The following is a 13,260-nucleotide window of genomic DNA, read 5'->3' as shown; positions in this document are numbered from 1 at the left end:
CCTCTAGAACCCTCAGTTTGTTTCTCAGAGTCCATCGTCTCTCATGGTTCGTCTACCCCTCCGATTTCCCCCCTCCTTCATTCTTCGCCTCCTGCTATCTTCTTCTTCTTCTTTTTTATTTTTTTAACATATATTGCATTATTTGTTTCAGAGGTACAGATCTGTGATTCATCAGTCTTACACAGTTCACAGCGCTCACCAGAGCACATACCCTCCCCAGTGTCTATCACCCAGCCACCCCATCCCTCCCACCCCACCCCCCACTCCAGCAACCCTCAGTTTGTTTCCTGAGATTAAGAATTCCTCATATCAGTGAGGTCATATGATACTTGTCTTTCTCTGATTGGCAGTCGGGGTTTCTGAGGCCCCCTTGCTGTCTGCTCAGGGTGGGGCGACGTCGTCCTCCGTGTCCACCCCCAGGGCCCCCCAGCCCTCTGTGTGGGGCGTAGCCTCTCCACGAATCGTTGCCCGATTTGAGAAGAGAGCAAGAGACTCCCCGTGTTCTAGAGAGGATGCACAGAAATTCGGAGAAGCTCCATGGACGCAGCCTGGTCCCTGCTGTTCCCTTTGGGCGGTGACCGGCCTGACTCTTTACACTCCAGACGACTACCTCTACTCTTATTTTTCCTTCAGGAGCTAGGTGGTCGGCTTCTCTAATATCTCATTAGAAGTATCACAAATAACGAACATGGAGGAATTCTTAGAGTAAAAAGCAATGAAAACCCTTGTCTTAAAAGCTCTTGCTCTGTTCTCTCCCTCTGTGATCGCATAATGAGTCTATGGGAATGAAGTGGCTCATTTTAACAGGACTACCTGTTTCTGATCCGGGCCGGCTCACATGAGGCCCAGAGACCACGGCCTGCTTCCCAGCATGCCCTGTGTCGCGTTCTAGGATGTAAGGGGATGGCCAGCACCCAGCACTGTGCCTGGCACACGAGGGGCATGTGGTGAGAGGCCGGTCGGGGGCCCAGCCTGGAGCTAGTGGGGGCTTGGACTCGCATGGTTGCAGGGGAGCTGGTGGAAAGGGGTTGGATATTTTGGGGGGTCAAGCTGGTGAATTGCACGCGTTGCGGAGGGAGGGGCGGTGAACGAAAGCAACAAGAGCTTACAGGATGGGGGCTACTGTTCCTCACTGCCCGGATTCTTAAAGGATTCGGTGAGACTGCAGTCTCCTGTGCCTCAGTGCCCCCCAGGATCCTGGCTCCCACCAAAGACTCTCGCTGCTCCATGTGGCATCCCTGGTGCCTCCTGAGTGCAAGTCGAGTGACTTGTGTTCGGTCCCTATTTTGCTTGACTAGGTTTGACTGGGTAGCGTTTAGCATCATCGACCATATCCTCCTCTTTATGACAAAACCTTCCCCCCGCTAAATGCAGAAGGAGTCCAGGCTTCCTAAGAAAAGGGAAGAATAAAAGCTTAGAGTACCCATACTCCGCTCTTTAAAGATAAGCTCTGGTGTACGTCCTTAAAATTCTTTTCTTTACATACGTATACATCAAATTTTGTTCAAAATCGTATCCTATTGTAGATTGTTTTTCACCCCATGTGTGAGAGGATAGTGTGATATTTTCCCACGTCAGCATGGTCGTGTGTCATGATTTCGGTAACCGCATACTGCTCTGTCCTACCGATGGGGCCTGTTTGTGTTTAATTCCTGGCATTAGGTTTTTGTGATTCCAGATTTTTCAGTATTAGGATTCTAAAGCAGTTTTGTGCAATTTCTGATTTTTTCCTGAGGAAGAATGTCTCAAAGTGTCATTGCTGTCTTAAAAAGGCTTAGAGCTATTTTTTTTTTAAAGTGAAATGCTTTTTGCCTCCTGTTTCTAAAAGTGATAAGAGGTTTTTTGGGGAAAAGAGCAACAACAACAACAACACTAGAGACAGCTGTAGGGACGAAATGTAATACTCTCCCAGGCATAAACCCTGTTAATGTGTTGACATACAGTTTGGATTTTTCCTTAAAAATGCGTATCTTTTGATGCATATTGCCAAATTTCCCCATAGCTTCAGTTGTCCCCTAAATGATGTACCGGCAGCCCCGTAAAGCACCAGTAGGTGCCTTCCTGGCCCCATTCATCTGTGCGGTGTATCTCCCCAGCACCCATAATAAAGAAGACTGTCCCGGAGCATGGCTTTTTAAGAGGGCAGGGATTTCCACTTGCTTACTATCACCCAGTGGGGTAACCCTGTCATCCTGCCTCCGTTGTTGCTCTCTAGGAGCTTAGAGGAAGCAAGTGGGTGAAGAGGGCTATGGATAAAGCCACATGGAACAGCAGGAAAAGAGCGCACGGTAGTTAAGAGTCCAGCCGACCTGGATTCACATTCTGGCTTTGCATTTTGCACCTTGGGCAGGTTGCCTGACCCTGCCAAGCTCCCTCACCCTCTCTGGGATCGGGAGCACTGATGCCTTTATACAGGGGGATTGTGGCGAGAATGGATTTAGAGAACACAGAGCAGGGGTCTTGTCTCGGTGAGAGCTGCTGGCCCGGAGAGCCGCAAGTCCTCGCTGGACCCTTGGAGAGTGCCCTGTTTGGCAGGGAGATCACCTTGCTGGTGAAGGTGGGGAGGAATCTCCTGAGAGAGCCCCTTGCACTGAGAAGTGAGATGGGGCGGCAGGGAGTGCTGGGGGTTTCCTCCGTCGGGGTTCGCACAGACAGGCAGCTTGTGTCACCTACAGTGGAGTGTGTCTTGTCTGTCCTCTCTGTTCCAGGTTCCAGCGGCATGGGGGTTTATCACGGCAAATACACTTTCGATACCTTCTCTCATCAACGTCCCTGTCTGCTGAAAAGTTTAAAGAGGGAAGGCGCTAACAAGCTCAGGTATCCTCCCAACAGCCAGTCGAAGGTGGATTGGGCAAAATTTTTCCTCCTGAAGCGCTTCAACAAAGGGAAACTCGCTCTGCTGTTCCTGGCTTTCCTGGGCGTGGTGGCGGCCGTGCTGGCCAAGGTGAGTCCCTTTCTGGTCCCGCCCGAAGGGCTGCCGATGGTCCTCTTGCGTCAGGGGAGCTCCTCTACTTTTAGGGGATGGACTCTGTCTCTCGTGTTAACTTCCCAAGTCTAGGGCGGGGTCGGTGACCGCAGCCTGCCCCGTCTTCCTGGGGGACAGCCACGACCCCCTGCTGACTTAGTGTAGCCACAGTGGTCGTGCAGCCCCCAGAGCCTAAACGATCACAGAAGGAGCGTGCCAACCTCTGGTGTAAGAGTTTTAAGACCCCGGGGGCGCCTGGGTGGCTCAGTCGGTTAAGCGGCTGCCTTCGGCTCGGGTCATGATCCCAGTGTCCTGGGATCGAGCCCCGCATCGGGCTCCCTGCTCAGCGGGGAGCCTGCTTCTCCCTCTCCCTCTGCCTGCCTCTCTGCATACTTGTTCTCTCTCTCTATCTCTCTGTCAAATAAATAAATAAAATCTTTAAAAAAAAAAAAAAGTTTTAAGACTTTTTTTAGCACTCTGATACCCTGGGCCAAGCTCCAAATTTGCCAAATTTCCCCATAGCTTCAGTTGTCACCTAAATGATGTACGTGCTTTACGGGGCTGCTGGGTGGCTCAGGCCATGATCTCAGGGTCGTGGGATCCGTGGGATCGAGCCCCTCGTGGGCTAAATCTAAAACAAAAAACACCAAACCAAAAAGAAAACCCAAAGGTTAAAACCCTGCAGAACTTGCTTGCGGCGTTCCAAGCCGTCCAGTGGTCTGATCCTCGTGGTACTGGGTGTCTCCGTTCCGGTGTGCTGCTCCAGTGTCCCTGGCGTCCGCAGGCAGGGCGCTCGACGGGGAGAGTTCTGTGCCGGAGCGACTGTGACAAGGAAAGCGTGAATGTTCTTCCGCCACAGTTGACTGCCCTGTAAATTCGGTCTTTGGTGATGAGTTCCTGCAGACGTAGGCTCCCTGAGTGGCCCACGATACCTGCCTTCCCAGGGCAGTCTGTGTGTCCCTGGGGGTGATGGAGAAGATCCAAGATTACGGAAATGAAGACGGGCGTGGGGGCAAGGCCACTGTGTTCTTGGGGTGCTCGACTGGCCAGACCGAGGCGATGTACCAAATGTAGTGACAATGCCCGTGACCTGTCGCCTTGGAAGAGAGGTCGGGTTCTAGCGTTTACTGGAAATAGCTGTGTTGTTCATGTCTGCACTTCAGTTACAGTTTGCAAGGGGGCTGGCTCGTTTGCCAGTATCACATAGCTTTGGTGGAACTGGAGAGACCAGTTGCATTTGAAATCATTTGGGTTCTCTCAGAAATACCAAGCTGTGCTGAGGAGAAAGGCCCTGTTGATTTTTCTGGCATTTTAGACCGTGTTGTCCAGTAAGCCGTGACGGACAGCCGATTCCACGACCCAGCTCTGTTAAGAGTGAGGTAGGAACTGCTTGTTTTCCGTCCCTGTATAAAGTGGGCCAAGTCGGGTGTCTGTTCTCTCCTAGTGATTCATTTTCCCGTAGCTGGAGGCTTCTCAGAAAAAAATCTCCAGACATTTTATTTTGGAGCTTGGCCCAGGGTATCAGGGTGCTAAAACCTAACTTATCCATACTTTCAAAAGGGCGAGGGTGGCTCGCTGGGATCTTAAAAAAAAAAAAAATGTGTGGCGGTAATGGCCCAGCTGGGTCTAGATGAAGCCCACATCATTTCTAGAAAAAGGAGAGTCACGGGTGCTCCTCCTGCCTCCTCCCCGTCCGCTCAGCTCCCCTGGAGGTCGCACCAGCTGACCGGCTCAGATCTATAGGTACACGTACACAGTGAACCCTTTGCTTTATAATTGGAGACTCATCTTCTTTTGTATTTATTTATTGATTTATTATTTTTTAAAGGTTTCATTCCTTTGTGACACAGAGATACAGAGAGAGACAGCATAAGCAGGGGGAGAGGCAGAGGGAAAGGGGGAAGCAGGCTCCCCGCCAGGCAGGGAGCCTGATGTGGGGCTCGATCCCAGGACCCCAGGATCGTGACCTGAGCCGAAGGCAGACGCTTAACCATCCGAGCCACCCAGGCGCCCTGAGACTCATCTTCTAAAAAAAATCTCTTAGTCACTCTTTTGTTTTGTTTGGAGTTGTTTGGGTGTTTAAAAAGAAGTTTGACTTTAGAATTGGTGGTGGCAGACGGAGTGAATCAAAACACCGTGTGTAATTTAGAGGCTTTCAACTCCTCCCTCCGCATCTCCCCGAGGTCTGAGGTGTGCCTGGGTCTCCGCTCGGTATCTGCCTGTCTTCTCTTGTCCCCAGACAACAGTCCCCAGCCTGAGAGGCACCTTCCTGCTGGCGGTGGAACCTCTTAGTATCGTGGGAAATTCAGAGCACCAGGCTGTGGTGCTCCCCACGGGGGCAGCATGCCGGGTCAGACAGGCTGGGGCGGGCCAGGTAGCCTGCCCGGAGCTCCCCAAAGGGTTTGGCAGACAAGCCTTTCCCTGTGAACGGCTGGAGAAGCAGCAGGGTATTAAAACAGGTAGCTTGGAAGCAGGAAAATGTGGCTTTGATCCCTGGCTCCGAGATCAACCCAATTCCGACTCTGAGCAAGGCCTTTTCTGAGCCCGCCCTTCGGCCTCGGCCTGCTCATCCATGGAATGGGGGCCGCCAGCCGCGGTCTCTCAGTGGGGAAACCTCGGTTCTCACTACGAGCGGATGTGTTAGTGGTTCGGACCTTTTTGGATTCCGTGTGGGACCAGCGAGGATATGGTTTTCTTTTCCTCTTTGCTGCTTCTCTGCTCTTGTCTCTGAGCTTGTCTTCTTTCTAGCAAATCACATTTTATTTTTTTTTTAAGATTTTATTTATTTATTTGAGAGCGAGAGCACGAGAGGGGCGAGGGTCAGAGGGAGAAGCAGACTCCCTGGTGAGCAGGGAGCCCGATGCAGAGCTTGATCCTGGGACCCCGGGATCATGACCTGAGCCGAAGGCAGTTGCCCAACCAACTGAGCCACCCAGGCGCCCAAATCACCTTTTATTTTAAAGAAGTGATTCTGAGCCCACGTTGTGCCTTTATTTGAGGAGTCTTTATCGGGACTACAATCATTTTTCTGAAATGGCTTTTCTGCACTTAGTAGTTATTTTGTTATGTGCTGGGTTGTGATTTCATTAATTCACTTCACTAGAACGAGAATGGGCTTGGAACATTTCTAAACGGGAAATTGAAAGCAGCGATGATCAGTTTAAAGGGAGCATGTCAAAATCAGAGTGGAGAGGAATTTTCTATATGCATTTAAAAAAATATCTGTGTGTGTGTGTGTGTGTATGTGTGTATACACATCTACGCAAAGTAAAGTTCTAGTAAAGTGTAATATGAGCCACAGAAAGCATAGTAGGTGATGCAGGTTTTAAAAAGTTGAGAAAGATAAAGGGTTATAATTGCGAGATGTCACGAGGCCTTCGAGAATTGAGTATGCCATTAGAACTCTGGGTTTTCAGATTTCATGTCGAGACTTCAGCCTCGCACTCACAACTGGAGGATAGTAAATGAACATTTTCCATTCCTGGCTCAACGCTGATGTTGTCTCATTGACACGAGACCGAACACCGCCTCATCACCACTCCCTGTCTCGTTACTGTTGCTTTGCACGGGAGGGCATAGTCTTTTATCCTCAGCCCAAACTGCACTTAACTTCTTAGGGAGACAGGGACCTTTTTGTTATACAGCGCAGTTCGCGTCTCTGTAAATAGGAGGCATTTGGTTGAGTCCCGGTACGGAGTTCCTATTCCGGGGCTGGTCGGGTGGGGTCTTACACCAGCAGAGTAACCTGGATCCCTTTCTCCTCTCTCTAGGTTGGATACTACTGAAGAAAGATCCTGTTCAACCTCCTGGTTGCCTCTACTGAATTATTCCTCTATTAAATAGCTAATGAACCAGTCGATTTAAAATCCTACCCAAAATAGTAGGGAAATATGCAAATGCACCATAATCAATCCTCAAAGTCATTGCCACTCCCCAGGGATAAAACCTGCCATCTCAGCCAAACCCCAGCCTTCCTCCCCCACTCGGAGAACCCATTTTACGTTGTATCACCCAGACCTTAGAGCTTGAGTCTAGGGGAGGAGAATATGATAGGCTAAGCGTGGACTCCTTGGGAGATGTAAAGGAGTCTCCGAACCTGTTGAGTGACTTCTTCACTCCAGTTCATGGGACACAGGACACCCCGCCCCCACCCCTGCTGCCTTCCGCCATCTTGCTGTGAAGCCGTCAGGGGCCCCTCCCAGCCCAGGGTTATCTGAAACCGTCTGCATCCAGAGAGGTGAGGCTAGACCTGTCCAGCTCTGCTTGAGGTTTGAGGCACTAGAATTGTATATGGGGTTGGTGGGGGAGGGTCCCTGTCCCTCATCCATTGGGACACGAGGACTTGACTTTCGGACAAGTGGTCTTCCTCCTTTCTCAACCATTCTCCACCCTTTTTCGTGTTTGGTTTGGGACAGTCTCTTGTGGCTGTCCAGAAATGCCTTCTGCAATTAATGCCACGCAAATCATCTTGTACGTCCCAGGGCGTTTGGGAAGACAAGTTGCCAATTTCACGCAAGTATCCTCCGTCATTCTTCCTGTATAGGAGTTGTAGGATTCCACATCTCATAAAACCTAACTGGTGTGTTTTTATGCTGTAATAAAATGACTTATAACAATACTTATTCTCTCTCAGGATCTTAGTTTCAAGTCAGTGGATCTTCAAGGACAGATCTTTAAGTTTCTTATGTCTGTAGCACAATGCACATAAATTTCACTTTGCTACTTCAGAGAGCTCCCTTTCTGAATAAGTGCAGCCTTCAGGACCCAACGCAGAAAGCCATTGCCTGTGGTGACCAAGAGGCCTCGGATATTCAGGACTTTGGAGCTGGAGAGCCTCAGGGGGCTGATGGGTGGATCGTTTGGAGGAGGACTCTGAAAGCCATAGCAGGTGGCCGTGCTGAAGGGGACGGAGGGCAAAGGAAGGGGATCTCTCCTGAGCACGGCCGAGACCTGAGACCCAGTGGGGTAGAGCCCGGTGGAGTGCAGCCTCCCTGCCCTGCAGGTGACGCTCCCCGCCTCTGCGCAACAAGAGAATGTGTAATCAGCTTGGTTGCGTGAATCTCTTCCAGGAAGGCTGTGTGAGTGTGCAGTCTTCATCCCAGGATGAGGTGTCAAGACTTCATCACTAGGCTAGTCCATCAGGATAATCAGTCATAAAGTATCTTACAATTTCCATGTGGAATTTTCATTTAGCATATTGTATATTCTGGTTTCTAGTTCAACTAAATTATTGGCTTGTCTATTCGTATATCCTGCTTCAAAATAAATACACCGTATTTGCTAAAACTGGCATGAAGTTTAAGAATGACATTCTTAGCGTGGAACTCCTCATGCCCTGTTGTCTTGAAGACCGTTCTTTGGCCGTAAGTTTTCCCCCAACTATAAATCCATTTTTTGCCTTTATCTATCACAGGTGGTATTTATCCACTTTCTTTTCTTTTTCTTTTTTTTTTAAAGATTTTATTTATTTATTTGAGAGAGAGCACATGAGAGGGGGGAGGGTCAGAGGGAGAAGCAAACTCCCTGCCGAGCAGGGAGCCCGATGTGGGACTCCGATCCAGGGACTCCAGGATCATGACCTGAGCCGAAGGCAGTTGCTTAACCAACTGAGCCACACCCAGGCGCCCTATCCACTTTCTTTAAGTCTTGCTTTCTCACTTAAATTCTTAGCCAAGATTTTCTCAGGCTTTACTTTCTATCATTTGTGGGGTGGTTTGTTAGTTTTTTTAAGGGAGGGAGAGAAAGGGGTGAGAAGAGGGACAGACGGAGCGGAAGAAAGAGATTCTTCAGCAGACTCCATGCAGAGCGCAGAGCTGACGCGAGGCTCGATCTCACAACCCTGAGATCGTAACCTGAGCCAAAATCAAGAATCGGACGCTTAACCGACCGAGCCACCTAGGCGCCCCCGTGGGGTTTTATTTTTTAAAATACCTGTATAGTAAATAGGTTTTTCCCCTCTACCCTCCTATCCCCATTTGCTAATCTAAAACAAGCGTTTCCGTAAGCCTCCTCCCAGAACATTAATCCCATAAGGTTTTACACAAAAGTTGATCCCACCACCCACCCTGTCCACCGGGTTTCGTAAAGCACGGCAGCATATTTCAGGACCCCAGGCCTGCAGAACATTTGCAGGCTGGCGTGGGTGGTTTTCCAAACTTACTTGACCAGGGAACCCTTTGCTCTGAAGACTTTGTAACCTTAGAACACATTTGGGGCAACATTACTTTTCTGTGCTCAGTTCCCAGTCATTTTGTTGGGTTGCCTACAGCTCACTAAGGTTATGTATGTCCCAGACAAGGAGGATCGCTGCCTTCCAGGGAGTGGGAGGCCCGGAGTGTTGCCAGGTCCCCAACGTGAACTCACATTGACTCTTTCAAACCGGGATTACGTTCTGTGCTTCCTTTTGTTTCTATTGGTTCTGATCAATAAATTCATTTTGTTTGTGACGCGTTTAGAGCTACTGATGCCGAAGGGACTGTGTGGGGCAGGGGAGGCCAGACCGCCCTCCACTTTGGAGGCACGGAGCCTGAAAACGTTCGGCAGTCCCAGGCCTCCAGGAGAAGCGTCCGAGAATTTGGGTCGGCACTGCCTTCCATCCCGAGGCTGTGTGGCCCGGCCATCTGGGTTCGGCTGCCCTTGCTTCTACCCCATCCCTGCTGTAAGAACCAGTGTTTCTCAAGGTCTGTGATCAGCATGATGCTGACGGAGCGAAGGGTTAGCGGAAAGGCAAAGGCAAAGGCAAAGGAGGGTCTGTGGACGGCCACCTGTCTCGTCGGGGTTTCACGGCACCCAGATCTACAGGGGCGCATGGGGCAGGGACTTCACAAAGGGTTTGTGAACAGACCCGGGCACCAGAGTCTCCTGGGAGAAAATGGAATTTTTAATTGGGTGACAGTGTGTTTTGGGATCGTGCTTTGAAGTCTCCCGATTTGAAGCCGTGTACATCACCGACTCCTAGCAGCAGTCCCAGGACTCTGTCTCTTCGGTCGGCGGATGGCTTCTTCAAGAGCAGAGGGGAGAAAGCCAGTTTGACACACCAGTTTGACACTGGTCACACGGCGGCAGGTCGTTCTCGGAGGTGTGCACCAAGGTGTCCCCCCAGCCTGGCTCCCGCGGGTGCTGCTGTAGGCAGGTGTGGGCGGGTGGGGGCGGCCACTCTTGGCTCCCTTTCTGGTTCCGAGCTGTGTGGCTAATGTCTGGCGGTCAGGAACCTGATGACCAGGCCCACCATCAGCATGGCTGACACCACCCCCAGAGCAGCCCCGCGGCGGATGAGCAGCTGTTTTGTTGACAGGGGGCTGGCCGGGGCCGACAGGGCACGGGCTGCTTCCGGGGTCCTGAAGAGGTCCAGGTGGCACTCGGGCCTTGAATACGTCATCAGGGTGATGCCTGGGGAGTTACCTGTGGCCACTGCGGAGACAAACGGGAGCCAACTCAGCAGGGCTGGGGGGCTGGGGGGCAGGGGGAGAGCTTCGGCCTTGAATCAGGAAGCCCGGCTGCATGTGTTATGCGGGGTGACAGTTAAGAATCTGCCCCTGGGCCTTACGCTAGAAAACGCCCACATAGGAGAAGGAGCCTCATCTACCCTGCAGCAGGATCAGAGGAGGAAACGATGTGGGAAAATCTCTCGCGATGTGAGTTCAACGCACAGATAGAGCTACTACTAAGATCACATTACAGGGGTTCCTCTCCGAGCCTGTTGTGATGACCTGGCGAGTGTGACGGTCACATGTGTCTTCAGAGCACGTTAAATGCTTAGTCGGACCTTACTGTGGTCTCTCGCAACACTCCGAGCGCCCCGAGCTTAGTCCGAAGCTCCCTACTGAAGGCAGAGCCCAGGAGGCAATGAGCTCACCAAGCTAAGTGAGGCCTCTGGGCTGTGTACACACACGCTCCGCACTCCACGCCCGCCTGGGCCATCCCTTCATCACAGACACCCTGGATATAAGCCAGGGGTGCCCGCCCGTGGGCAGGACGTGGCCTTCAGAGAGGAGAACGGGTCCCTGCAAGGATCTTGCCCCCTTTTCCAGTAGCCAGACCACGGGGAAGAGACCTAAGCTCTCAGCCCTCCTTTCTCATCTGAGAATGGGACTAGAGTCGCGACCTCGCGAGGCCGAGGATGTGAAGTACTTTGCGCAGGGCCCGTTAAATCAGACGTAGTAACGTCGCCTTCCTGGTACTTAGGACGGCGCGTCCGAGCCAAGACGAGGAACGGCGGCTCCCACGGTTCCCACTCGACCCAGGCCCTGACGCAAGGCCGCCAGGAGCGGTGTGCCCCCCGGCATGGTGTGTGCCCAGCAGAAGCACCAGGACAGCATTACCTGAAGAGGTGACAGCTTTCGCAGGCCCGGGGCGGGGGGCCGAGGTCGCCGCGCTCGCCGCGCTCACCGTGCCGTCAGGGCTTTGCGGCAGCAACCCCACGTGCTTCTGAGCCTACAAGAGCGACAGCTCGCCTGGGTCAGCCGGTCGGCGTGCCCGCTCACCACAGGCCTCACCAGCTCCCTGCCTTAACACGCTGTAGGCTGGGGGCGCCTGGGTGGCTCGGTCGGTTACGCGTCCGCCTTCGGCTCGGGCCACACGCTCAGGGACGTGTCGGGGTTCAGCCCCGTTTGATTGAGCTGTTGGCTTTTGTCTGGGTTTCCGGCAGCCTGGGCTGGCTAAGGAAGGGTTGTGGTGTGTGTGCTTCTCCTTGTAACTGGAGAGTACGCCGGCGTGGCCTGGGGTCCCGCTATGGCACCGGGAACAGACGGGGAGGCCAAGGCGGCCCCCCGTGCCCCCCAGCCTATCCCGCAGATCGCTGCTGCCGAGGCCCGGCGTGCCCCGAGCGCTGCCGGGGAGCAGTCACTCCGCACGCAAGGCCAGGCCAGGGCCCACCGCTCGCTCACCTCCTCTGCAGCGAGCTTCCAGTCCATCCGGCCGGTGTAGACCGCAAAGGCGGCAGTGACCAGGAGGCCACAAGCCAGCATGCCCAGCCAGAGGCCTGCGGGGGACACGCAGCGGTGGGGCCAGGGTGTCCGAGGGCCCCCAGGCCACTTGCGGCTTCCCCTCGTGACACTTACCCATGATTCTCATTCTGACTACAAAGGTCAGAACGATGCCCAGAGGGAGGCCGACGACATAGTACGTGATCGCATTCACAATGGCTCCGAAGGCCTGCTTGCCGGTCCCTCTCAGGACTCCACCGTAGACGCACTGCGGGGGGGGGGGCGCAGGGAGGGGTGAGAGGTCGGCGTGAGACCGGCGGCGGGCCTCCTGCAACGGGCTCCCTTCTAAGCCACTCCTGTCGCAAGGCCTCCTCTCACTCAGCCCCAGGACAGTGCTCTCGTCCCCTCCCGTGGGGAGACCGAGTCAGGGCAAGTCACTCCGAAGTAGCACTGTGTTCTGGACACCACTCCAGGGCCCCCCCTCTTCACCTCCACACCATGACCGCCTTTCTAGAAAATCTAGAAAATCGCTGCGCTAAAGGCAGGGCGGCTTCCTTCTGGAGGCCGAGGGGAGAATCTGTTTCTTTGGCTGCCCTGCATCCCTTGGCTCCCAGCCCTCAGACAGCAGTGACATCAGCCCAGCCTCTGCTGTTGGCTTGGTGCCTTCCTTCTCTCTCTCGGCCTCCCTCTCCTGCTTATGAGAACGCTTAGCGGTTATATATCGGGTCTTCTGGGTAATCCAAGAAAATCTGCCCCAGCTCAAGATCCTTCACTTAATCCCGTCTGCAAAATCCCCTCCTCCCACCTGACAGCCACAGGTCTGGGGATTCGGATGTGGATGGATATCTTTGGGGGCCCCGATTCTGGATGCCGCACGGGGCGAGCAAAGGTGTCGTCTGTTCCAGACCTGCAGCCCTAGCTCGCTGCTGTCCCCGTGATGCTCACAGCCAAGAACTACTGGAGAAAATACTAACTCTGCTTGATTTTACTAGGCTCATCCTCCCAACCTGATCTCCGACCTAGTGGATGAAAGAACTACAGCCACAGTTCGTGTCCGCTTGGTTCTTTTTCTTTCCTTAAGATGAAGGACGTGGAGGATTTTGTGGTTTGCTTTCACACTTTTGAGCAAAGAGGCACGGCGTGCGGGAGGGGAGATGTGTGCCTCTTGAACTTGGAAATGCGGCGGGTAGGTTACTCATGTTTATCTATCGGTGACATAGAAGGTATTTTTTTGGTTAGAAAAAGACCCCTCCCAAATGATGATTGATGCGCTCTGGACAAGTATTTCTCAATTTCGCCCTCCCGGGGACATTTGGCAATGTCTGGAGATGGTCTGGGGAGATGCCGACTGGTACCTAGTGGGTTGAGACC

General features: G+C 52.8%; 1 protein-coding gene and 1 long non-coding RNA gene across 2 annotated transcripts; one reads left to right on the top strand and one right to left on the bottom strand.

Moving 5' to 3' along the window:
- Nucleotides 1-246: 246 nt before the first annotated feature.
- Nucleotides 247-8,255, top strand: LOC145718962 (uncharacterized). The gene is made up of 2 exons (XR_014142118.1): nucleotides 247-2,944; nucleotides 6,736-8,255. It is a non-coding gene; the product is annotated as an uncharacterized LOC145718962 (long non-coding RNA).
- Nucleotides 8,256-8,849: 594 nt separating this feature from the next.
- LOC145718961 (multidrug and toxin extrusion protein 2-like) lies at nucleotides 8,850-13,230 on the bottom strand. The gene is made up of 4 exons (XM_081810468.1): nucleotides 12,025-13,230; nucleotides 11,851-11,945; nucleotides 11,287-11,398; nucleotides 8,850-10,375 (listed from the first exon to the last, which is right to left on the bottom strand). The coding sequence occupies exons 1-4, from the start codon at nucleotides 12,035-12,037 to the stop codon at nucleotides 10,155-10,157; spliced, it is 441 nt and encodes a 146-aa protein (XP_081666594.1). The 5' UTR covers nucleotides 12,038-13,230; the 3' UTR covers nucleotides 8,850-10,154.
- Nucleotides 13,231-13,260: the final 30 nt, after the last annotated feature.

Source organism: Leptonychotes weddellii, unplaced genomic scaffold (assembly GCF_054177405.1).
Source record: "Leptonychotes weddellii isolate Sample4059 unplaced genomic scaffold, ASM5417740v2 HiC_scaffold_2649, whole genome shotgun sequence".
NCBI classification, from domain to species: domain Eukaryota; kingdom Metazoa; phylum Chordata; class Mammalia; order Carnivora; family Phocidae; genus Leptonychotes; species Leptonychotes weddellii.
The sequence above is the reverse complement of the archived record's forward strand: the minus strand, read 5'-3'. Positions and strand labels throughout refer to the sequence as shown.